General features: G+C 40.8%; 2 protein-coding genes across 3 annotated transcripts in view; both read left to right on the top strand.

Moving 5' to 3' along the window:
• Nucleotides 1–18,439, top strand: part of enc2 (ectodermal-neural cortex 2) — a 34,046-nt gene extending 15,607 nt beyond the window's left edge. For both annotated transcript variants that reach the window (XM_063912094.1, XM_063912085.1), the window contains exons 5-12: nt 1,011–1,100; nt 1,749–1,912; nt 2,036–2,183; nt 3,697–3,893; nt 4,346–4,451; nt 4,612–4,755; nt 5,487–5,902; nt 14,382–18,439. In XM_063912094.1, coding sequence (XP_063768164.1) covers nt 1,011–1,100; nt 1,749–1,912; nt 2,036–2,183; nt 3,697–3,893; nt 4,346–4,451; nt 4,612–4,755; nt 5,487–5,873 — 1,236 coding nt within the window. In that variant the 3' untranslated portion in view covers nt 5,874–5,902; nt 14,382–18,439. The remainder of the gene's footprint in view (nt 1–1,010; nt 1,101–1,748; nt 1,913–2,035; nt 2,184–3,696; nt 3,894–4,345; nt 4,452–4,611; nt 4,756–5,486; nt 5,903–14,381) is intronic.
• A 2,112-nt stretch (nt 18,440–20,551) lies between these two features.
• Nucleotides 20,552–23,466, top strand: part of mical2b (microtubule associated monooxygenase, calponin and LIM domain containing 2b) — a 65,855-nt gene continuing 62,940 nt past the window's right edge. The window contains 1 exon segment of the mRNA XM_063907343.1: nt 20,552–20,691. The gene's annotated coding sequence lies outside the window, so the exon portion shown is untranslated.

Here is a 23,466-nt window from a genome sequence, read left to right as displayed (position 1 = left end):
GGTGTTAACTTGTTTGGTTTTTGGCTAATGGTTGCACAACCCAAAAACAAACATGGTGGTCGAAATCTGATCAGCTCATTTTGAGGCAGGTTTTTATAGAGATAGATCAGGACAAAAAGAGAGGGAATCTTTTTTCCTGACACTTTTAGAATACAGAGGGGGACAAAAAGTGGATTTTGCATAAATGGTTACCTTTAAAACATTATTTGTAGTTGATTTGAATGTGATTTTATTAGGGTTCGAAACCTATTCATTCATTGGCCGTGAATCAATGGCCATTCATCAAATGACCTTGCATTTGGTAGATATTTTAAACACTTTTTGGGAAATAGAACTTCAAAACTTGTCTTTTGAGCCAGATTCATATGTGGTGCCACAAATGGGTGCCCCAAAAAATGTTGGACTGCGTTTCACCAAATTTGAGCAGATGGTCTGGGAGCAAGTATCAACCAAAACTGAAGTGCTATAATGATTGGTGAATGTGGGTATGGCCTATGAATAGTTGTATGTTCTCTTTCATAAACTGTGAGCTGGAACGAGCTGGAGAACTCGGTACCATAAGTGGAAACAGTGTCTTAACGCTCAGATTGGTCGAAATTGGGCAAAATCCACTAAAATATCTTCACATAGTGGGGTCAAGTTGCCCTTGAGCATTCCTGATTTAACTTTAGATGCTCAATATTGCTCAAAGTGTTGGATTGGTCTCACTCTTTCTTCAGACAGGATTAAACCAACTAAAGAGACTGGCGGCTGGCTTTGCTTTTTGTAATTGAGCTGCTTGGTCCTTTTCACAGAGGAAGAGTTTGAATCCGCAAATGGCACTTGCAGCTATATTTGTAGAACCAAGACGAAAGAAATCTGCTGAGTGGTCCTACCTTAATCTCCATTTTCCTTTCATCAATCAATTAGCAGCTGACAATAAGTAACTGTAGATACTTCCGATATTATAGTACATACAGAATATATTATAACAGAATTGAATGTAATCGGAGTATATTTCTGTGCTTTAGGTAAGAGAATCCGAGGACTTCTACAGTCTGTCTAAAGACAAGCTGCTGGAGCTGATTCTGAGCGACGAGCTGGAGATAGAAGATGAACAGGTGAGTGATCCTCGCTTTCATTTCCTATTGACTTCTTTCTTCCTTTCCCATCACTTCTTTTCTCTTCAATTATTGTGCTCTATTTTTCTCCGTAACAATCTTGAATTTGTTGCCTAAGAGTGGTGCAGGAATTAGTCCTAAAACCTGGAAATGGGTTATTCTTCTTGAACGTCAATGGTTTGTGGAATGCGTTTTTGCGTTAAAATTCCTGAAATCAAATATGTGGTTAACTACATTAAACACGTCAGGAAATATTTGCTAAAAAGTGGGTAAATGGGATTACTCAATGTCATTATGCCAAACTTTAGCCACCTGTAGCTTAGCCGTAATGAAGTTAGTTTAGAATGGTAGCAATTGACTTCTAGCACTTGCAATTACTCTTCAAAACTTATAAAAGTGGTGTTAATATTTTGAGATTTCCCTAAATAACATCAAATTAAACATAAATAAAGCACATTTTTCGCTATAGTCCGAAATGCAATGAAAAATCGCTTTCGATGTTGCAGAAGAAGCATTTTGTTCTTGGAAGCTTGTTATTGTGACCGTGTTCTTCCCCCAATCGTTGTGGCAAAGGATGGTGTGACACCATCTGACAGCACTGCTTTTTTTTTTTCCCAAGTATTTGATTGTTGTTTTGACTTGTGGCAGGTTGTGTTTAACTCCGTGATGCGGTGGGTTCGATACGACTTGGAGGGTCGGCGTCACCATTTACCGGAGCTGCTGAGAGGAATCAGATTAGCTCTGCTGCCGTCTGAGTGTCTGCTTGAGGCTGTAGCCTGTGAAGAGCTGGTGATGGCTGACAAGAGGAGCAGGTAAGAGGTGTCAGGGATCTTATTAATCCTGTCTCTGTTCTCTGTCGCTGTAGAGAGAGAATTAAGCCACGCTTTTGGTAAAGACATGTGACAAGTGTGTCTTGCTTTAACTCTCCTCTGCAGGTCAATAGTAGAAGAGGCGATGCAGTGCAAGAAAAAAATCCTTCAGAATGACGGGATAGTGACAAGTCCATGTGCGCGCCCACGCAAGGCAGGACACACACTGCTGATACTGGGAGGCCAGACCTTCATGTGTGACAAGATTTACCAGGTAAGAGACACACACTGTCCTTTAATACAGAATGTGTTATGAGGTAAAAGGTTGCCAGATCACATACAGCGGCCTAACTAGGATTTCTTATCTCACAATATACGATTAAAGAACTTTATCAGAAACACATGCCAAACTGCTTCTATAACATACATACACTATATAGACAAAACTATTGGGACACTGGTATATGGGGGTTGTTTGTGTGGGGTTGACTTTGCCTCCTTTGGTTCCAGTGAAGGGGATTCTTAATGCTTCATCTTACCAAGTCATTCTGGACTATTCTATGCTTCCAACTTTGTGGATACAGGTTTGGGGAACGCCCTTTTCTGTTCCAGCATGACAGTGCCCCAGTGCACAAAGAAAGGTCCATGAAGGCATGGCTGGATGAGTTTGGTGTGGAAGAACCTGACTGGCCCGCACAGAGCCCTGCCCTCAACCCCATCGAACACCTTTGGGATGAACTAGAACAGAGATTGCGAGCCAGGCTCTCTCGTCCAACATCAGGGTCTGACCTCACAGATGTTCTTCTGGAAGAATGGGCAAAAATTCCCGCAGACACAATCCAAAATCATGTACGAAGCTTTCCCAGAAGAGTGGAAGCTGTTATAGTTGCAAAGGGGGGGGCGACTTCATATTAATGCCTAAGAATTTGGTATTTGGGTGTAATGTGTAGGTGTCCCAATACTTTTGTCTATATAGTGTATGTAATGCCTTAATCCTATTAGAATGTCCTGGGGGTGTTTTGTAAGATGCATACCATGTGAACACAACTTCAGCTGCCAAGTAATGGACAGGTCGCTGAATTCCAGTAACTTCCTGTCGGTCTGTTGGTGCTCTTTAGCAAGAATCCTAACTTCAAACCTGAAAAGAGAAGCTGGTGTGGAAGTGCCTTAAACCTGAATTCAGGCCCCGGCCGTGGCGCAACTGGCTGGGGCACCTGCACCGCACGCCGGTGACCCGGGTTCCCAACCCGTGGTCCTTTCCGGATCCCACCCCGACTCTCTCTCCCACCTTCCTGTCACTCTCCACTGTCCTATCCGATAAAAGGCAAAAAGCCCCCAAAAAATTATTTAAAAAATAAATAAAAAATACCTGAATTCACTTCAATATCCAGCAGGGGGCGTCAACACAAAATGAAATCTGATTGTATAGAAGTCTATGAAAGAATGTGCCTAATTCTCACTTGATTCATTACCTCTGTAAACATTTTCCTAATAATTTTATGGTGTCAATCTCTATTCTTAGGCTTCTTAAATATAACAGTATGTCCATTAAGTAAATGATGGTCCCATTTAGAGGAAAATAAACCAGTGAAACCAAACTCTTGACTTGATTAACAATGTTTTTATCAATCGAGACTATCAAAATTGCATCAAGTCAAAATGGAATACATCTCTTTTTCTTCGTCTGTTTTATTACCGAATTTTTGTTTTTTGGGTATGACTTTAGTTCCTTGTATCTAATATTCAATTAACAAATGTAATATGTTCTACTGTGGAACCCTTTTTAGGTTGACCATAAAGCCAAGGAGATCATACCCAAAGCAGACCTCCCCAGCCCCAGGAAGGAGTTCAGTGCATGTGCTATCGGCTGTAAGGTTTACGTCACAGGAGGCAGAGGATCAGAGAACGGAGTCTCTAAAGATGTCTGGATCTACGACACTGTCCACGAAGAGTGGTCTAAAGGAGCTCCCATGCTAATAGCCAGGTGAGTCATTTATGTTACAATAGAGTCAGGAAAGCATATTAAACTGCCTTTTGCATGTAGTGAAATCTAATTGTATAGAAGTCTATGAGAAATTCTAGTCTCGTCTCACTTGATTTATTAACAGAGTATACATTTTTTCTTATAAACCATTTGATATCATTTTGCTTTAGGCCTCAATCTGAAAAGATTTTAGGGTTTTAAATGATAAAAACAAAGTTATATAGTTGTAAAAACAGTTAAGCAGCTGTGAAGGAAGTGAGCCATACGATCAAAATATTCACTCTTACTGACAGTGGGTCCCAATTCTATAGTTAATGAGAAGTACAAATAAACCCATTTTCTGTCGGCCCCCTTGGGACTCCACCAAGTATCCATTGAGATCCTCAGGGCTTTTGTTGAGAAGCACTGGTCTAAAATATACATGCAAATGATGTGAGACTTTTCCTTTCCAGGTTTGGCCATGGCTCAGCTGAGTTGGAGAACAGTCTCTACGTTGTTGGAGGTCACACAGCCATAGCAGGAGTGTTCCCTGCCTCACCATCTGTCTCCCTAAAACAGGTATCAGAATTTACATGTTCTACTATACATATTCATAAATAGCAACACTTAATTATGTATACGTGTGCAAAAGAACAGCCTGTTTTCTGGTTGTTATGAAGTTTGACTTTGACTCCACTTGGACTTATTCACCTTTCAAGCCATATGTCTTTTTCCCTAGGTGGAGAGATATGAACCTCTTACTAATAAATGGACTATGATGGCTCCTCTGAGGGATGGAGTCAGTAACGCAGCTGTGGTCAGTGCCAAACTCAAACTCTTCGTTTTTGGGGGCACCACCATTCACAGAGACAAGGCCTCCAAGGTGGGTGGATTTGTATTTTTGTCTTCCCTGAACTTCCTTATAAGGCAGCCCCCCACATCCCACAATTCCAACTACTATTGCTACTATTCACCTTCAGTTTGTAAATTCATCGCCTCAAAGGAATGGTGCTGGAACGAGTTCTAAAACCTGGAAATGAGTCAGCATTTTAGAACTTCTGATCCCCTCGACTCGAAGTGTTTGGTTAAACGACTGAAATATGCTTAAGAGATTTTCACGTTTTGTTCTACAACATAAAATACAACAGTAAATACCCCACTGGTGAATGTCGGAAACTTTTATGTGTAATAAAAATATTGTTTTAAACCAAAACAAAATGAGACTACTTAACGTTAGCTTAGCGTAGGTGATGCGCTGCTAAGCGATCATGATGTTGTTTGTTCTTAGCGTAGCATTAGCTTTTCACTTCTGGCGATTGCATTAATGCTTCGTAAAATCATAAGAGCTATAAATATGTTAAATTATCCTTCTGAGCAAAACGTGTAAGTTTCATAAAAGTGTGTTTGGCACAGATCCTATTTTCGGAAAAGTCCTTTGTCTTTTGACGAGGGAACTCTTGCTAGCTAACCTCCGGGTCAGCCTACAATAATATGTCTTCACCGCACCACTCTATATGAAAGAGAGTGTTTTACTTTACTCCACTTGTTGATATGTTTCCATGGTAAAATGTGTTGCACCTGAAAACGATCAAACTCTACGTCTTCTATCACTAGGTCCAATGCTACGACCCTGTGGGTAACCGCTGGAATATCGCTGCTGAATGCCCCCAGCCTTGGCGCTACACAGCGGCTGCTGTCTTAGGGAGCCAGATCTTCATCATGGGCGGTGACACTGAATTCACCGCCGCCTCGGCTTATCGCTTTGACTGTGAAACCAATCAGTGGACTCGAGTGGGCGACATGACATCCAAACGGATGAGCTGCCACGCCGTGGCCTCAGGGAATAAGCTGTACGTGGTCGGAGGTTATTTTGGGACGCAGCGGTGTAAAACGCTGGACTGTTACGACCCCACGTCAGATAATTGGAACTCCATCACCACTGTGCCTTATTCGCTCATCCCCACTGCCTTTGTCAGCACATGGAAACACCTACCTGCCTAACCAGGAGACACCGATGACAGTTATTACAGGTACATTCTCACGAATGACACCCACACATCACATCTCAGCACATCTCTAAAGCCTGTTCTGACATAACGCAATGCAATGTTCAGCCTTGCATCATTTGTGCAGTTTTACAGGGTTGTATTGATTCATCTCAAAGGGTCAATGTACAGACTGTACATACATTAGCTGTAGCTATTAACAAAGCACCAGTTGCGTGTGTGTGCTTTTACAAAGCTTTCTGTACCTGAACGGACGAAGGTTTTACTTGCAATGCGCATATGAATTAGTTAAAATACCTTGCTTAGTTACAACTATTATGCTGAGTTTTTTTTTTGTTTTTAAATGGGTGCTGATCAAAGTGTCAGGGAAGATTTCAATGTCTCAGACAAATGGGAGAAATTCAGGTCAAATATTACCTTGGTTTATATAAGGGCTTAAATACTATAATAAGAAGTCTATGTAAAGAATGACAACATCTAAGCATGTAGATATATGTTGGCTTTTAACAAAAATATAAATCCTGTCAACAGACTTATGAATAATGCAAAAGAAAAAGAAAGAAAAACAGAATAAAAAGTATTTGTGAACAAACCAAAATAGATGTAGGCCATTCTGGCTCGTAACAAATGAATTAAGGCGTGCGGCTGCCACATTGAAATAAAGTGCTGTTTCCTTTTTGTTCCACTCTGATCGCTGAAAAGACTTGAGAAGACTGAAAAGAGACTGAAAAGACACTGCACACTCTGCTACTCCTGTGTTTGTTTGCCTCAGTTCCTACCTCCCACAGCAAATATGCACCTGCTTCTTTGCATTGATTTGGTATAGTTGCACTGTCACTAAATATAGCTTGTGTTCAGTGTGTGTAAACCTTCAGTACACATACATCATACACATTCAGTTTCATATGGCAAAATGGAAAACAAAACCCATCTGAGAGCAGCCACTCTTATTTATACAGAAATATGCAGACACTTTCGGAGTGGAAGACAAATTCACATAGTTCAGGATGTTTTTGTTTTATTAAAAAGAAAAACAGGTTGATTCATTTTCACTTGAGTGTTGGCCCCCCATTCAACTGAACATTGTTGGACTCTATTTTTAGGATGGTAAACTGGCAAACACACATTCTCCAGGTGCTAAGTCTAATGAACTGTAGATAGGCGCTAACATCAATGTAGAATGCTTTAGATCAAAGGTATTTTTATTTCTACATGTACAAAGCGTATGATGTTTCGAGACAAATTGGCTCTTCACCTCGCAACTCTATAATTTAGAGTCAAACCTTGAGTAATTACCATGCAAAGCAGCATTGTGTCCATCATTTAACAAAAAAGCAGAATACTGTTTGCTGACTGGTCCAAACACTGACTCAGAACATGACTCAGCATTACGTGTTCACAATCTGTTTACACTGGACAATACTGTTGCATTGAGTGAATTCAATAGAAAAACGTTGTTTAAATTGGAGGAATTTCAAAAGCTGCAAGTTAAAATAGATATTAAAAACAAATTAGCCACTAAACTACTTTCCTAAATATTTTATGGAATAAACTAAAAACAGCTGAAAAATACTACAAGTGTAAACATTGTACAGATTTTTTTATTTAAAACACTCTTTATTGTTAAGTGAAACCACAGATTTAACATAATCCGTTTAAAAAAATAACCAAAAATAAGCCGATCTTGAAATAATCAGTAAAACATTTAGCGTACAAAATGTTTCTTTTTAATAGAGATTAATGTAATGCTTCATGTACATTAGCTGATGCTATTATCTATTATCCTTACACACATCAATACACGTCTACTGGAGCAGTTTGGGGTTAAGTGTCTTGCCCAAGGACGCTGCAGGGTCTGGAGATCAAACCATTGACCATACCATTGGTAGTCACTCATTTCCCCCCCGTCCACAGACAGTGCACAGCCGCCCCACACAGAATTGAGGCTTTATTTTCCGGGCTACAGATCCCATGCAGCCCGGTCAGCACTTTCCTGGGAATAATGATAAATTATTCATGGAGTTTGCGCCTGCATTTTCTTCTAAAGGATTCATGGTGTATTGTTTTCCCAGTAAACAGGACAGATGTAAATCAAACATCACTTAAACTGATGTATGTCATGTGGTGTAGCATAACCCATAAGCAGTCCAGATAAATAAAAGCATTTAGGCTGACTCACTGCTTATCATTCAATTAAAAGATGAGTCTCTGACCTTCCTCTGACTCATAAATACAGTCAGTGACAAGACAACTGTAAAACTAACCTTTGGTCCTACTTACCGCTACCACACTGTGTGGTGAGGATACTTCTTTCTTAACACACCTGTCCACAAGCCACAGTGACATTAAATTGCCTTTGAATGTGAGCATGAATGGTGGTGTGGCTCTATTTGTCAGTCTTTTGGTTGACTGGCGACCACTGACCTAATGGCAGCTGGGATCCACTCCAACCCAAGGCCCCAGGAAGTGTGCTTGACGTTGAGGCAAATGTTCTCAGTGGCCAAACCGTGGTATTACAACTTCAGTGTCTCTCCATTTGGCCCCAAACAGTTTTTCCCATTGACTTAAACTGGGAAAGAGACATCTGTATATCAGCAGGTACTTTCTTTGCGACACGATGTACTCTAGTACACGATGTACTCTAGTACATCGTGTAGCTAGTGAAAACTTGAATAGCCTTTATTTAAATCATTAGGTCCTGAAAGTTTAAAAGGCACAAATAGCTGATACTAGATTTTTCCTCTCCATTAGTTTTAACTGAGCAGAGACCAGTCGTTAGCAGGGCCCTGCCTCCAATGCTTTACCCAGTTTATGCAGGGCCCTGACCAATGTGCCCCCCCCCCATTCATGTAAGGTGAAGTGCCTGGGGGGTGGCTCCATAGCTCCATGGGCACTGTACGCAATGTAGGCATAGTTTCAAATATCATTAATAGGTTGTTTTTTTCCCCCCCAATTTATGGTGCCCCCCATGGATGGATGCGCCATTGGCATTCACCTATACTGCCTATGCCCAGGGCCGGCCCTGCGTCTATGGTCCAACCCCCAAACGACCCTAGAGGACGACTGGACTTTCATGACACATCATGCTTTTTATTTTTGTCCCTCAGTCCATTCATTGTTTTGTTTTTTTGGCTTCTGATCATTACAACTGCATGGTTTGGAAAAAACAACTATTTGACCGACACCACAATTGCAATATTAGAGATATTTCACATTTGGCATAATAATTCTCATCATCAACATATTAAAATGATCTATATCAAACAAATGTTTTGTAAATTCTGTAGAATATATATTTTCATGCTCTGCAGCTTGGTATTTTTACACACAAATTAGGTTTTTAGAACACTTCGATTAATTATGCAGCCCTAATGATAATCATCCGTTTCACCTATATACAATTCTATAAATATAAAATCAAATGTATAAGCTGTGCTATGAACCACTTATGCAACTATAACCCCATTAGGACACATGTTAAATACAGTTGTGTGTGTCCAAGAGTTAAAGATATGATGTACCCAATGGCACGATAATACATTGCATTAGAAGACAGTACAAACACTACGAGAAGAACATATATTAATATTGCACATGACTTGTAAGATGAAAACAATAAACACATTATAGAATGAGGGAGGGACACCATGACCAGTCTGTACTGAGGGATGTAGCTTCCTTCCTGAGGTTATGTTCTCCGGTGGGAATGGAGCATAAAAATATCTCCCATCCATATTCACCCAGTGATGCATCCTCTTCTACATAATCCCCCCCCCCCTTGTTTCCCTTTCCCCCACTCCACCCTTTAAAAAATTGATGTGATGAAACTGGAGTCCCAGAGCAGCTTGCGCCACTCAGATCCATCTTGTCGGACTTCCATCCTATATTTCTGTCTTATTCATTTTCTCTATACTTATTAAGTATGTAAGTTTGTAATGTCTTATTCTATCTTTACCCCTCTGTTGCTTTAGCTGTGATGTAATGCTTGGGGGTGGATCGTTCTGGAATATGGTGCCTCTGCCTCTGCACTCAGAGCAGCAGCAACCTCTCCCATGGGTCTCCACTGAGTCGGGCTAATTGAGAATTGACTGCTCAGTATTCTCACTTTGTTTTTATGCTTATGATTTATTCATCATCAAAACAGGATACGAGGCAAAGACTTAACAACACCACTAACAAACATTTTGCTCATATTATTATTATGATTAATTTATCTTAACACCAAGAATGAGAGCGATTCACACAGACCTTCTCACCACTCTCTAAGACAGTTTGAACTATTGTCCTAATAGAATCTCAATTTTGGTATGGTTGGATGGAGCTGTAGGAGCAGCCCCTCCAACAAACACAATCGCATTGTTTTTCTCTCAGCACGCATATCAACAGCATCGAGTTTTTCTCCTGAACTCATAGAAGAAGTCCAGAAGAAGTGTCGTGGACTCGTCCTCAGTCCTCACTTCCTCTGGCAGTCTTGTGGACTCCTTTTCTAGCGGTATTGATCTCTTGTGGACTCATAGTCTAGCACTAGCCTTTGGGAGTCGGTACTTCAGCTGCAACCCTTCTTTTGGACTTGTACTCCTGCAGTAATGCTCTTTTGTGGCCTTGTAATCAAGCAGTAGTCTTGTGGACTTGTCCTCCACCAATAGACCTTGTGGACCTGTCCTCCAGCTGTAGTCTTTTGGACTTGTCGTCCACCAATAGACCCTGTGGACTCGGTCTCCAGCTGCAACCGTCTCTCTTGGACCTATCATTCTGCAGATCCCTTAAGATCCCTTGTGGACTTCACACCTCCAGCTGTAATCTCGTGGACTCTTCCTCCGGCCTTCACCTCCAGTAGTTTTGTCAACTTGTCCTCTAGCAGTAGTCTTTTTCCGACTCCTTTACTAGCAGTAATACTCTCTTGTGGACTCATAGTCCAGCACTAGCCTTGTCGTCAAGCAGTAGTTTTTTGGACTTGTCTACCACCAATAGACCCTGTAGACTCGTCCTCCAGCTGTAACCGTCTCTTGTGGACCTATCATTCAGCAGTTCCCTTGTGGACTTGTCCTCCAGCTATAGTCTTGTGGAACCGTTCTTCAGCAGTAGTCTCGTTGACCCCTCCTCCAGCACTTACCGCATGAACTCTTCCAACTCAAGTCTCACTTGTGGACTTGTCGCCCAGTAGAAATCCTCTCTCGTCAACTTGTAGTTAAGCATTAGCCTGGTGGACTCTTCCTCCTAGACTAGTGCTATCTTGCAAACTCGTCCTCAAGCAGACGTGCTATCTTGTTGACTCTAGCCGTAAACCTGTGGTCTCTCTGTCCACTCTTATTCTTGGGTTCTCGTTCTTTGGGTAACTTTATTTTGTGGACTCGTTCTAAAGCAGAACTGCTATCTTGTGGAGCCATCCTCCAGCTTTAATGCTCTTTAGTGGACACGTCCTCGTCCTGGAATTACAAAAATACACTACCTGTCCCCTATAATTACTCAATATGTAACGAATGTTCTATGGTGTATATATAAATAAAAAACTCCTTTGTGGCTAATTCACACAATATTTTGGTCTGCGACTGCAACAGCTTTAGGATTAAGAAGCTCTTCCTCAGGCAAGAGCTGTCAGTGTTAACCCAGGCTTAGGATCACCCGTGAATATGATCACTTTAAAATGTCTGTGCTGCCATCGTTCCCACTGCACGCACACATCCACACACTCACACATAATCCTACTTCTCAGTTTCTAGTGCCACAGCTAATATTTCCACTGCTCCTGCTCTAAAAGCTGCTTATTGAGCCAGGCGTCATAATATTTAGCAGATCAGAACCAGTTTTAATGCGGAGCTCTTTCTTATGTTAATGGCTGACAGCAGATTAGTCAACAAGACCCAGCTGTATCTAAGCCATGTGAGATGCTGTGAGGCAGGGGCTTTAATATTCTTCTTTTGGTTTCACACTTGCAAAGTATAATCTATATGAAACCTGGGATTTCACGACACCAGACATTTTTAAAATATCTGTTTCCACCATGTCCTTAGAATATGTCTTTGGGGATCTTATCACAGTTGGACAGCATTGGGATAATTCCAGCTGGCGTTAAAAATGCACCTCCACATGCGCTTCGTGTGACCACTTGTGATCGCTGCTTTAGCAAAATACAATGCTACTCTATGAAACGTTTTAGAAAAAAAGAAGCAAGGGCTGGAACTGCGACTTCAAACGAAACGTAAAAGCACGCCAGTATCGAGGTTTTTTGCGCTTAAAGTTGAAATTATTTCAGCTTTCATCTAGTTACCGCTGACCTTTCGACACACAACCAATCAGATGACAGACTGTAGCGGTGCAAGCCAACAATAGAAAGAAAACTTGACTGGCTGCCTTCACCGCAGAGCCTTGTGGTGACCAAACAGAGAGTAAATTGCGTATCATGTGAATGCAGCTTTACTTTCCAAGTCTTTACATTTTTTTCCCATCAACCAGTTTTTAAACACTACAGAGCCTAAACAGTGTTTCCTTGAGTGTTGTCTTCCTGTCTGTCTTCTTCTGCTGATTTCTCTGTCCTCCAGCTCTCTGTGGCTTTTAACTTGTAGTAACAGACCTTCTAATGTCCAAACTGACCATTGAAAACTTAGTATTCAACTAAGCCACGTAATAAAAGCTGTTAATTCATTCATAATGATTTAGCCAAGCAGCACTGTGATGCTAATAGCTAACAATAACTAGCTGACATCTTGCTGATTTCAACACACATTTGATAATTAAAATCTAGCATCAAATTCTGTGTGTGTCACAAAATGGGACACTATCAGCCATCATACTTTTTGAATTTTGGCATTGCCTTTTTACAGAAGAAAACACTACATTGATACAGAATATTTGTTTTTGTGCTCTTGTTTATTTCAGTCACACTCAGTGTGTCCACGATGTGGGTTGGTGTGTGCTCTTATGTGTGTGTTAGTCTCAGTAGGGATTTAGCGCTGTATGGGAGAGCTGGCTAAGAATATGTCAAGATTATATACTGAAAGATGATCCCATAAATACTGAAGTGTCAGCCTTTGTGGAGGACGAGGGGAGGGAGATATCTTAGGGGAAAGTGTTCAGAGTTAGCTGAGGAAGATATAAGTCAAAATGAAATAATATGCCACCTGTTGTCCATATTTTAAAGTTGATTTCCTCCCTCTCTCCTGTATAACATTACTTACTACAGTACTACATTTCTTAAAAGAGCACAATGTTGTTGTTTTTTGGAAAGCCAAACGTATTTAAATCCTCTCTCCTGAGTAAGGTTCTCAGTGCATTTTAAACCACCACCTTTATCTCTACATTTCATACTGCTTGATAGACAAATAATGATGAACCATCTCTGAACAAACTTGAAATTGAAGACACTTCTCTTTGAACATCACCGTGACTCGTACAGAGAACATTTAGGCAGTAAACCTGGGCTCACCTGCTGGAACAAGAAAGGAAGCCAATACTAAGACAGGGAAGACTACCATAGAAATAGCCACTGTCAGATTGGCTTTGTGAAGTCGATCCATTACAGTCCGCAGACGCTCAAAATGCTGAGTCACAGATGACGAATAAACAATTACTGTATGTCATCAAGATAAACCAGGCAGATTACTCCCCCGCAGGCCATCGAAGACTTTTCTCCATTTGCCTTTGGAAGGTGGCAGGCGCATTCTTGAAAAATTACTGTGACCGCATTAACTTTCCTAAAATCTATTCAAGATCTTTGGCCTCCATCTTTTCTTGGTGGTATAACTACAGGAGATGCCCGTCCAGAATGGAAGGGTCCCATGACTCCTGAAGTTATCATCTCTCTTAATTGTTCTTCCACAAGGTCTTGTGTGTCCACATTCGGTAGGACCTTTTTGTTTGATTGGCACACAGTTTGTGGAATAGATTGGTTTTACCAGGCTAATTAGTGCAGACTTGGGGGTTAGACCCAAGGAGCTGTCGTAATTGTTTCTTTTCGCCATCTTTTAAGTGCGCATCTGACACAGCGATGTTGATTTCATCTTTGACTGCTATTTGCGCAGGTTCCAAAGAGAGAATGGGGGATGGAACGAGCCCTAATAGGGAAAGACTTTGCCCTGGATGATGCTGCATTTGAGGGTTTTCTTTTTGGATCTATATTCCAAAGAATGTGGGTACTACCTGGCTGGAAGGGGTAGATAACAGAGGGGTTGGACCTAAAGCAATATCAGCCACACTAATTATCATTCCAATATCTGAAATGAAATTTAGCCCAAGAACCACATCATAGGCTACAGCTTTGGGCCCAAGGACAGCTATAGGGAGAGTGGACACTTGATCTTGAAGATTCACCGTAAGGTTTCCCCATCCAGTTGGAGTGGCTGGTTCACCATTTGCCAAAAATGTATATTCTTTTTATTTTTTACAGTTGGAAACTTGCAATTTTGTTAGGTAACTTCTGGATCATAAGTCCTGCAGGTGTGGCCATGATCCTTTTTTTTAGGCAATTGATTGAGGAAAGGCATAATCCTTTTATTATCTCTTTCAGGTGTTGATGCCCTCTGAGGAGGGTCCCGGACTGGAGGAGCATCTCAGAGACCCTGCAGTCACAGCCGGCTGAGGACCAACCCTTTTCAAAAACCAGGCTGCAGCTCACAGACTCCGAATAAGTCCTGAGCGCCGTGGTACAGCACCCAGGTCTTAACTCACACAGAGAGAGAATGACTCTGCATCGACGCTTCCTAAATAATGTGATACTCCTCAAACCTGGCTGATGGAGCGCTCATACAGATAAACACCTATGAGTGTTTGTTTGGTTGTTTGTGGGTTTTGTCTCGTGCCATGTTTTTTAATAGTCTTGAATGCATTACTAAACCATTCCAGTGTAAAGACATAAACTGACGACTTTACCAGACTGCAGTGGTGTCCCTTCAAAATACAACACAACAGAAAAGAGAGCAGGTCAAAGTTTCCTGTGAACCGTAAGCCTTATTTGTTAGTTCTTATTTCAGGTTGCACTATATGATTTCCACCACACCTGCACCAATCTGAATGAAAGGAAGAGGGAACTTAAACGGCTAGCTCTTTCAAAATCTACATTAATCTGGGTTTAAGTTAACCAGTGGATCAATACATCACTGAGCATAAGTGTATACCAGTGCTACATCTTAATTCACATACTTATTGTACTTACATCTGTGCACAGGCCTGTCCCAATGTGAAGTAAGGCAAAATGTACTGAAAGTACCTGGAATGGTGCACTCAAAACAATCAAAACGTTGAGAATGAAACGCTGAACACTCAGTCAACATTAGCCATCTTAGCTACGTAGTGTAAGTGCGGTTTCTCTGATGCATCAACGATACCACTATACTGCTGTTGAAAAGAAGCCACCATATATTATTTTGAGTTAATTGAGCAATCTGTAATGAGTGGCTAACACAACAACACATTGCTACCTAGCTAGCAAGTGTTAGTTCTTATTTCTGGTTGTTCGATGCTAACTAGCAAACAAACTAGCTAGCGAACAGCAGTGATTGTCACTTCGGGTGAGGGCATAGCAACCGTGTGCGATTTGTAACAATGCTAGCTGGTCGTAATTCTAATGCTGCAAAGTGATTGCAGTGTATCAAGAAGAGGGTCAGAATTGAGACACAGCACAAGAGAATGTTCGGCTTCTCAGCATTGGATTGAAAACATAACCTTTGTAAGCAACTTTATGTCGGGTTTTTTTGCGATGAAGCACCCCTACAGTTACGTGTAGCAATTCACGTATACACCACCATTGTAAACACTGTAAACACTTTTACGACAATCAGCTCAGTGCCGTAAAGCCTTACGCACTTCTTCTGGGAGATCACCAAAGAACATACACACTCCAATTTACAAGTCAGTGTAGCATCACAATGGATCTAAAGCTGTTTTTATAAGCTAAAATGTGTAGATAATGCTTCTGTAATTCTGGTCTGGTGTAAATTAACTACTTTCAGTGGAATGTTATTTGTGATTTCAAGTTTGATTTGTTATGTCAGAAAATATACATTACACACGACTGTATCTTCACTACATCTTCAAACCTTCACCTGAGACAAAGCTAATGTTCGCCTTGCGTGCAAACGTGATAGCAGTATCATTTGTGTTTATTTCACCCCTAAAACTATACAGTATGTGCCGGGGAGAAGGCGGTGCTTATCTCCATCTAGATACCAACAATGTTTGTTCAGAGAAAAATCCCTCTTGCTGCTTTCTACATGTTGTGAAAGTCCCAGACATGATGTGGAAACCCAACAGTCTGCTGTTTGGATTCATAAAATGATCTAGAGACGCACAAATCAACTGAACCAATCATTTACTACAAAATATGAACCCAAAATAAGCATATTTTACGTGATATATTGCAATAAATGTATCAAAAGGATGCCGAAATAACTACCTAATGCAGGGGTGTCCAAACTACAGCCCGGGGGCCAAATGCGGCCCGCAGGCCATTTTGAATCGGCCCTCTGCAAATTCTAAAAGTATAATGGAATATAGCCCACAAATTAAACTTTTGCTTGTCTTATATTGTACTTCTCAAGTATATATGTTAACATATATTACACAGTATTTAGGTGTTAATGAGCCCAATTTTCAAATACATTTAGTCATTTAAAATGTAAAACATTTTCTAACAAATATGAGTTGATAAAAAAAACCCAATAACTTATTTCTATAATAAGCTTGAAATGTAACCTTCATATTTACTCTTATTATCAGCAATCTGAGGCTTCTGTTTTTTAGTTCCCCGGGCGCTGCACAATAGCTGCCCTCTGCTCCTAGTACTAGGATGGGTTAAATGCAGAGGACCAATTTCACTGTGTGCTCTGCTGTGTGCATGTATGTGACTAATAAAGAGGGTTTCATTTTTTATTTTTTTTAAGGAATGAGCTGCCAACAAAATAAATGAAACCCTAAAGAAAGATGGGATATAGGCTGTTTTTTCCTTAAAGCAAGTATTGCGCATTATTCACCTACATTTGATTTGTTTTGCTAACTTATAACTTAACTTATGAGGCGATATTCAGCTCTTTAAGTTGCCCAGCTCTTCGTATATTTTTTTTGTATGTGGCCCTCGGTGAAAAAAGTTTGGACACCCCTGACCTAATGATATGGATAAGTAAAAAGCCTGAATCAATCCTTTGGTCTTTCTATGGTACTTCAAGAAAATAACATTTAATATACTTGTTTTCTGAATGGAGATCAGACCCTTTAGCGCTAGGCTAAGCTACCATTGCAGCTGCTCCAACCAAACACAAAACAATGTAATGTGAAATAAATAAAGCAGCTTCTTGATTTGTCATGCTATAGGCAGCATATTTTTGTACACATACATTTATAAACTTCGTTTTTGGCAAGACCACGAAACTCCAACGATTATTAATGAGCGCTGGCAGTTTTAGCATCATGTGTTCATGTTCTATCCACATCTATGCATTGACTGTATGTAATCTCACCACATGAACAGTTTGTTTCATGTCGAGTGTGAACGCACCATTAGATGAAGGATGCAGTAAATAGTACACCCATCACACGTTTAAATTAAAGATATTGGAAATATGAATTAATACGATTACAAACAATTAACTATTTAGCTGCTTAGTAACTTGTGAGTTTGCTGCACAAGTACCACACAGTCTTAGTAACGTGGCATACAAAATAGGGCCAAATATGTCAAAGTGTCATATCTTTGTGGTTGCCTGGTGGAGCCCAAACCTCTGAATCACATTTCTTACTTTTGCCTTTCCCTGGTGCCAACAAAATCTTCCCTGAGCAACATCATTCAGTCATTATGTTAAGGCTTGAAGTTGAACAATAACATAGAGCCACAGGAAACACATCTGGGAGCATGATCTCTGGATGTATTCCAAAATGCACGTTGGATATTTGCACATGCACTTGAGTTGTTGTGTTGGGCTGCTGATGGCACATCAGTCATTGGGAATGTTTTTGATTTCTTTGAATGAAAAGCACAGAACAGCCTCATGTACAGTGTGTCCTGCAGAAACCACCACTGCCAAAGAGTCCTAAATATGATTTCTCTTTTCTGTAACACCTATGCACATTTGATATGTATCAATGCATTCATTAGCAGTGGTGTTTTTGTCCCGCAGGTGTGAAGTGTTTTCTGCTGGAGATAACACCAGCTGTCACAAAAAGAAAAAAGACACAAATAACGAACAGATTATCAGCAGCACACCGATTCATAGTGGTTGCTACGTCGTGTTGTCTCTGTGATACAGTATTTGCTAATGTTGTCAGTTTTTTGCACTTGTCCAACTGTTTAAAATAAGCTGCCGTCAGGAGGTCCCACACTGGTAGGGTAGAATTTTCTGAATTCAATTTTTTCTCGACTTGTATCCGTTCCTGGACTTTATGTTCAGCTACTGCACAGAAGTGAAGAGATTTTTGAGAATACTCACCTGTTCTTTAGAATTTGAGGAAGGAATGTGTTTTTGAAAGATTGTTGCATTGATATGGAAAAGCAAAAGAAAATATTTGAGGTAAAAAACGTTGGATACTGGATGTTTTTATTGATGAAAATAAACTTGGACTCACTTTTTAAACTTCTTGAATGTGGTCTTGTACACTTGTTATTAAACAGTCTTTTTTTACACATACAGCATGATCATTCACTAGAAGTCTGTTTTTGAGTCCTCTTGATAAATGTCCATTACTCTTTCAACTCTATTTTGGGTCTCCTCCAGCTCCTGCAGGGTGTATTTTAAGCTGCTTCTCCTCTATGTTCTCCAGCTAGTCTGTAACTGTCTGTTTGCTGCCGAGCAGGAGGTGTACAGTTGATGACAGCACCAAATGATGCCATGTTTATGCATATCAATCCGCAGAAAGAAGTCCGGTCAATCTGTTTGTTTAATTTTCCCCTAAACACGGCTACACTCCTGATCTCATACTTTTCCGGTTTTCCTTAATCTGCAGCTGCCATTACAAAGAACCTACTGAGTCATGTAGTATGCATACAATTGGGTCAAACTACATGTTATGACTTGGCAACTTGAACCCTGTGGCTTTTATATCCCCTGTCCCAAAGTATTGTGAGTCATATAGCCAGAAATTATTCCGGCTTGCTAAATGAAAATTATAACAGGATGCAAGAGGACATCCTGTTATCTTTAGTTCACTGGTTTTTATCTAATTGGACATATTACGGGTTTTTCTGGCAGACTGGCAGCAAGTTTGTCCCTCAACATGTTTGATTAATTACTTAATGATGCAAAAATGTGTCAAGCTTAAGAAATATAACCTTCTTTCCTAAAATCAGAATCAGTTTTATTACCAAGAAGGTTTACACATACTAGGAATTTGCTTTGGTATACAGTATGTGGTGCATTCAAAGACTCAGAAAGAAGAATATGTAGCAAAATAAAATGATAATAGTACTGTTATAACATTTATTTAAAAAATATTTTAAGAGTATTTAAACAAATTAACAATATTGAACAGATATGGGCAATTTGTGCAGGATTGTTGCGTTAATTTATGATGTAATTTCTTTCTTCCACCACCAGAGGGGAGCGGACAATCATCTGAGAGAAACAACAGCTCTCCCTGCAGTCTCTGTGAGTGGTCAAGAAATGATCAACTACTTGTACACAGCTGACATACTGTGCGTACAGGGACAGGTAAGCAGTGGATGTTGTAGTGAGTCTCTCCTCTGTATAGGTTTAATACAAGCCACATGTTGCATATAGTATTTTTCTTCTGAATTCAGAGGACAGCTGTCAGAGAGCAATAAAAACGTCCTTGTTGGCAGGGGGGGCAGTTTGTTTCTTATGTTGCATGAACCACTGTGCCCATGCTGATTGATCCAGTGACAGACTAAACCAAACATGTTTTTATCCATTTGTTAAATCCTGATTTTATACTAGCTGGGAAAAAATGTCATTATTAATGCCATCCCAAGTTTAAGTTTGTGAAGTCTTTTAGCCTTGCTGGGATGCGGCTGTGTAAAGCTACCAATATACACACACTGCCAAAGTCCTTTCAAAATAAAATCAGGTTTGAAAACTAAACCTAAAAGACCAACAGTTTGACTGCAGCTTTCTAACCCTAACCCTAACCCTTTGACTTACAATGAGCATAGAGGCCATTGATATTATATGATCAGAACTGGTTGTATGATACAAATATTCTTATTGAGATATGAAGGAGAGAAAGCTATTTTTCTGATAGATATTACCTTAACGTGGCTATGAAGTTAACCTACAGGATTAAATGTTATTGTTATACATTTGAATTTCTTAAAATAATGTAAGAATCACTTTTCAATATTGACTTGTTTCATTTATAAAAGAGCTCCAAAAATGACTTCACAGAAAAAAATGACTTACTCGGATAAAATTAACTAACGTTTAAAAAACTACTTTCTAAAAACGGCAAAATTGACCTAATTTTTGAAAATGTTAAGATGTGACTTTTTAATCAACTAAAATTGATCGGATTAAAGTGATATACAATCGGTTTGTAGACCTCTTTAAATGGTATTTTTTTCTTTAAAAACACTGTATTTTATGTGTTTTGTCAGCAATAAACAATTTAAGGTAGTAAACGTAAAAAAATGTGAAGAAAACCCACGAAGAAGAAAGTCAATGAGTTTTGAAAACTAAACCGGAAGTGCCCCTCCGGTCCTTCACAGGGATTTGACGCTAATCTTCACGGGGGGCGGACAGCACACCGCGGCTATCATGTGAGGAGCAGGTCGCTGAGGAGAACCGGCGCAGACGTTCATGTTGTATCGACATGTGAGGACACTTCGCGACTTATTGTGGATAGGTGTGCGGTTTCATTCTCATGGAGTCTCCAAAGTAAGTACCACTCTTATCTCTTTGAGCGTCAGTGCGACTGAGCGCTCTTAAGGAATGTTACATGGTTGATGTCTGACATCAGGCCCGTAGCCAGCATTGTGGTGGGGGGGGATCTTTTCCCCCCGAAAGTGGACTTCATTTGGCTCCCTACTCCAATGCCCCCTAAATACACCAGCACACTTCAAATCTTTTAATTTAGACATATTTTATTCATCGTCAAGTTTGTTGTGAGTCTGTTGTTGCTGTCCTTCATTTTTTGTCTGTTGCTCCCCACTGTTAACATAAATGGACATGAATTGCTTCAATTGAGCTATCTCTATAGTCATTAAAACTTTAACAAGAATGAAGAATTTGATATAAATGTAAGTGTTACTCAAACTTCCTACATCTGTGATTGTCTGTCTCTGTTGCTCACCTCAGTTGTCTGTTGCTTTCTTTCATTGCCTGTCTGTTGCTGCCCTCCATTGTCTGTCTCTGTTGTTGTTCTGTCTGTCTGTTGTTGCTGTCCTTTATTGTCTATCTCTCCACTGTTGACATAAATAGATAAGAATTACTTCATGAAGTACACTATCGGTATGGTCATTAAAACTTAAACATGAATTAATAATGATATAAATTGAAGTGTTCCAGAAAAGAGCTTTCAATCAGCATCAAAACCATCTCTTTGTAATTTAAATTGACATAATCAAGGTTGAATGTGTAGTGCCCTACCCTCTTACTTAAAACATTCTTAGTCCATTTCTCCCTTATATTAGTGCCAGATTCATGCAAATGCAGTTCTGGGGTTCTACCTTACCACTAAGAAGGCACACAAAGTTTGATTAAAATCTGTGTCGGTTGGGCCCCAAAGTGTCTGATTTCACGTGAAATGACCCACCCCCCATGTCTCCCTCTTCTTCTTCTATGGCTTCTATTGCATCAGAACGCTCATCAGCTCCAATCGTCTTGGGTGCATTTTTGAGTATAGATCGACAGCTTCATCCAGATCCAGAGCCATGTCGTAGTGGGTATGGATGAGAGCCAAGGATGACATGCGGTCCTCTCCCATGCTGCTCCGCATGAATGTGTTGAGTCTCCGGAGAACACTGGCAGACCTCTCACATTCGCAGGAGGTCACTGGCAAGGTGCATGCAATTTTCAGGAGTTTGAAGATGTTCGGATACATCATCTCATCACACTCTTTGATAGCTGAGGCACATGAGCTTGGTCTTTGGTGTAATGCTTTGACCTGCCACTTCAACTTCCACCGTTTCAGCTCCTGGTCAATGACCTCTGGTGATGGCAAGTCATCTTGGTACAGAGCGACTGCTTCAGAGATGTCCACCGTTACATCTGAGTTGCACTGGACAGATGGAATTAGGCCCATGAGCCTTGATGCGGTCACAGAGAGGGGACTAAATCTGGACTCAAACTCTGAAATGACATGGTCTAAGAAGGGTATCGTCATGTTCCGGAGATAGTACTCCTTCACTCCTTCAGCGGGTACATTTTCCCTGTGTTTCTGCCTTCCAGCTGCTCTCGGCTGGGTTGGTTCCACGTTGACCTGAGCAGCCATCCTAACTGCTTGTTCGTAGATTTGATTGAAGTCGTCGTCGATGGTCTCGCGGAGCTCCTTGTAGACAGACTTCACCTCATCAACCATGCTAAATGCCTCGATGATGTCGAGTGAGGTGCTTTGCAGTTTCACCGTGATGCCCGCCAGGTGGGATAAAACTTGGTATACGGTGAGGAATGTGAGGATGAATCCAAAGTTTTGTAGCCCACTCAAGAGACCATAGGCCTCTGCTTTGTACTTGCCCTCCCATCCACTGGTGACATCTTCACTGTACTCCTCTGTATGGAGACCCTGTGCCATGACTTCCAGAGCCTTAATAATGAAGACAAAGGCACTGTAGAAGTGACTGTAGGCATCATGCCGTGCTGCCCATCTTGTGCGGCTGAGGTCAATCAGGGGCTTCCGCTTTCCGGTAGAATGTGCCTCCTTATCTACAACCTCCTTGAGAAGGTGTTCCCTCTTCGGGCTGCAGGTGAAGAACATGACGATGTACTTCATCTTATCAATCATGTTGCGCACAACTGGAAGAGCACAAGAGCGTGCAATGACAAGGTTCAAGCAATGCCCATTGCAGTGCATATAAACTGCCTTAGGCGCATCCTTTTTTATCAAAGCTTGAACGCCAACATTTTCGCTGCTCATATTGCTGGCGCCATCGTACCCCTGGCCTCGACAGTCAGCAATCTCTATGCTTAGATGACTCAGCACATCTTTGATCGCGCTTGCAATGTGGCGACCTGTGATCCGTGGCAAAGTACAAATCTCAAGCAACTCCTCTCTGATATTTAAGTCTTTGTCCACGAAGCGAACACACATTGGCATCAGCTCTTCATTATGGGATGTGACCTCATCAGCTAGGACTGTGTACATCTGAGCATGCCTGACCTCTTCCACGATCTTGGCCTGAATCATGTGCTTCCCTATTACATCAATCATTTCATTTTGGCTTTGAGGTGATAGATATGTGGCATTTTTTAGCTTTGGTTTCTCCAAATGCTGCTTCAGCTTTCATCGTGATTTGAAAGCAGTTTCAATAGGGCCAAGAAATTCCCAGGATTGCCACTACAATGCTGCTGCTCAGCTGATCCTCTCAGTGCAATGCATTGACGGCCACAGTAGAGAACAGCCTCTGCAACGCACTTGAGAATGTGCCTGTTCTCTTTGATGTTGGTCTCCTTTGCACTGTCCATACGGACTGATATCCGGGTATTGGGGTTTTC

The sequence above is a fragment of the Eleginops maclovinus genome, chromosome 2 (assembly GCF_036324505.1).
Source record: "Eleginops maclovinus isolate JMC-PN-2008 ecotype Puerto Natales chromosome 2, JC_Emac_rtc_rv5, whole genome shotgun sequence".
NCBI lineage: Eukaryota > Metazoa > Chordata > Actinopteri > Perciformes > Eleginopidae > Eleginops > Eleginops maclovinus.
This window is presented reverse-complemented; position numbering and strand designations above follow the sequence as displayed.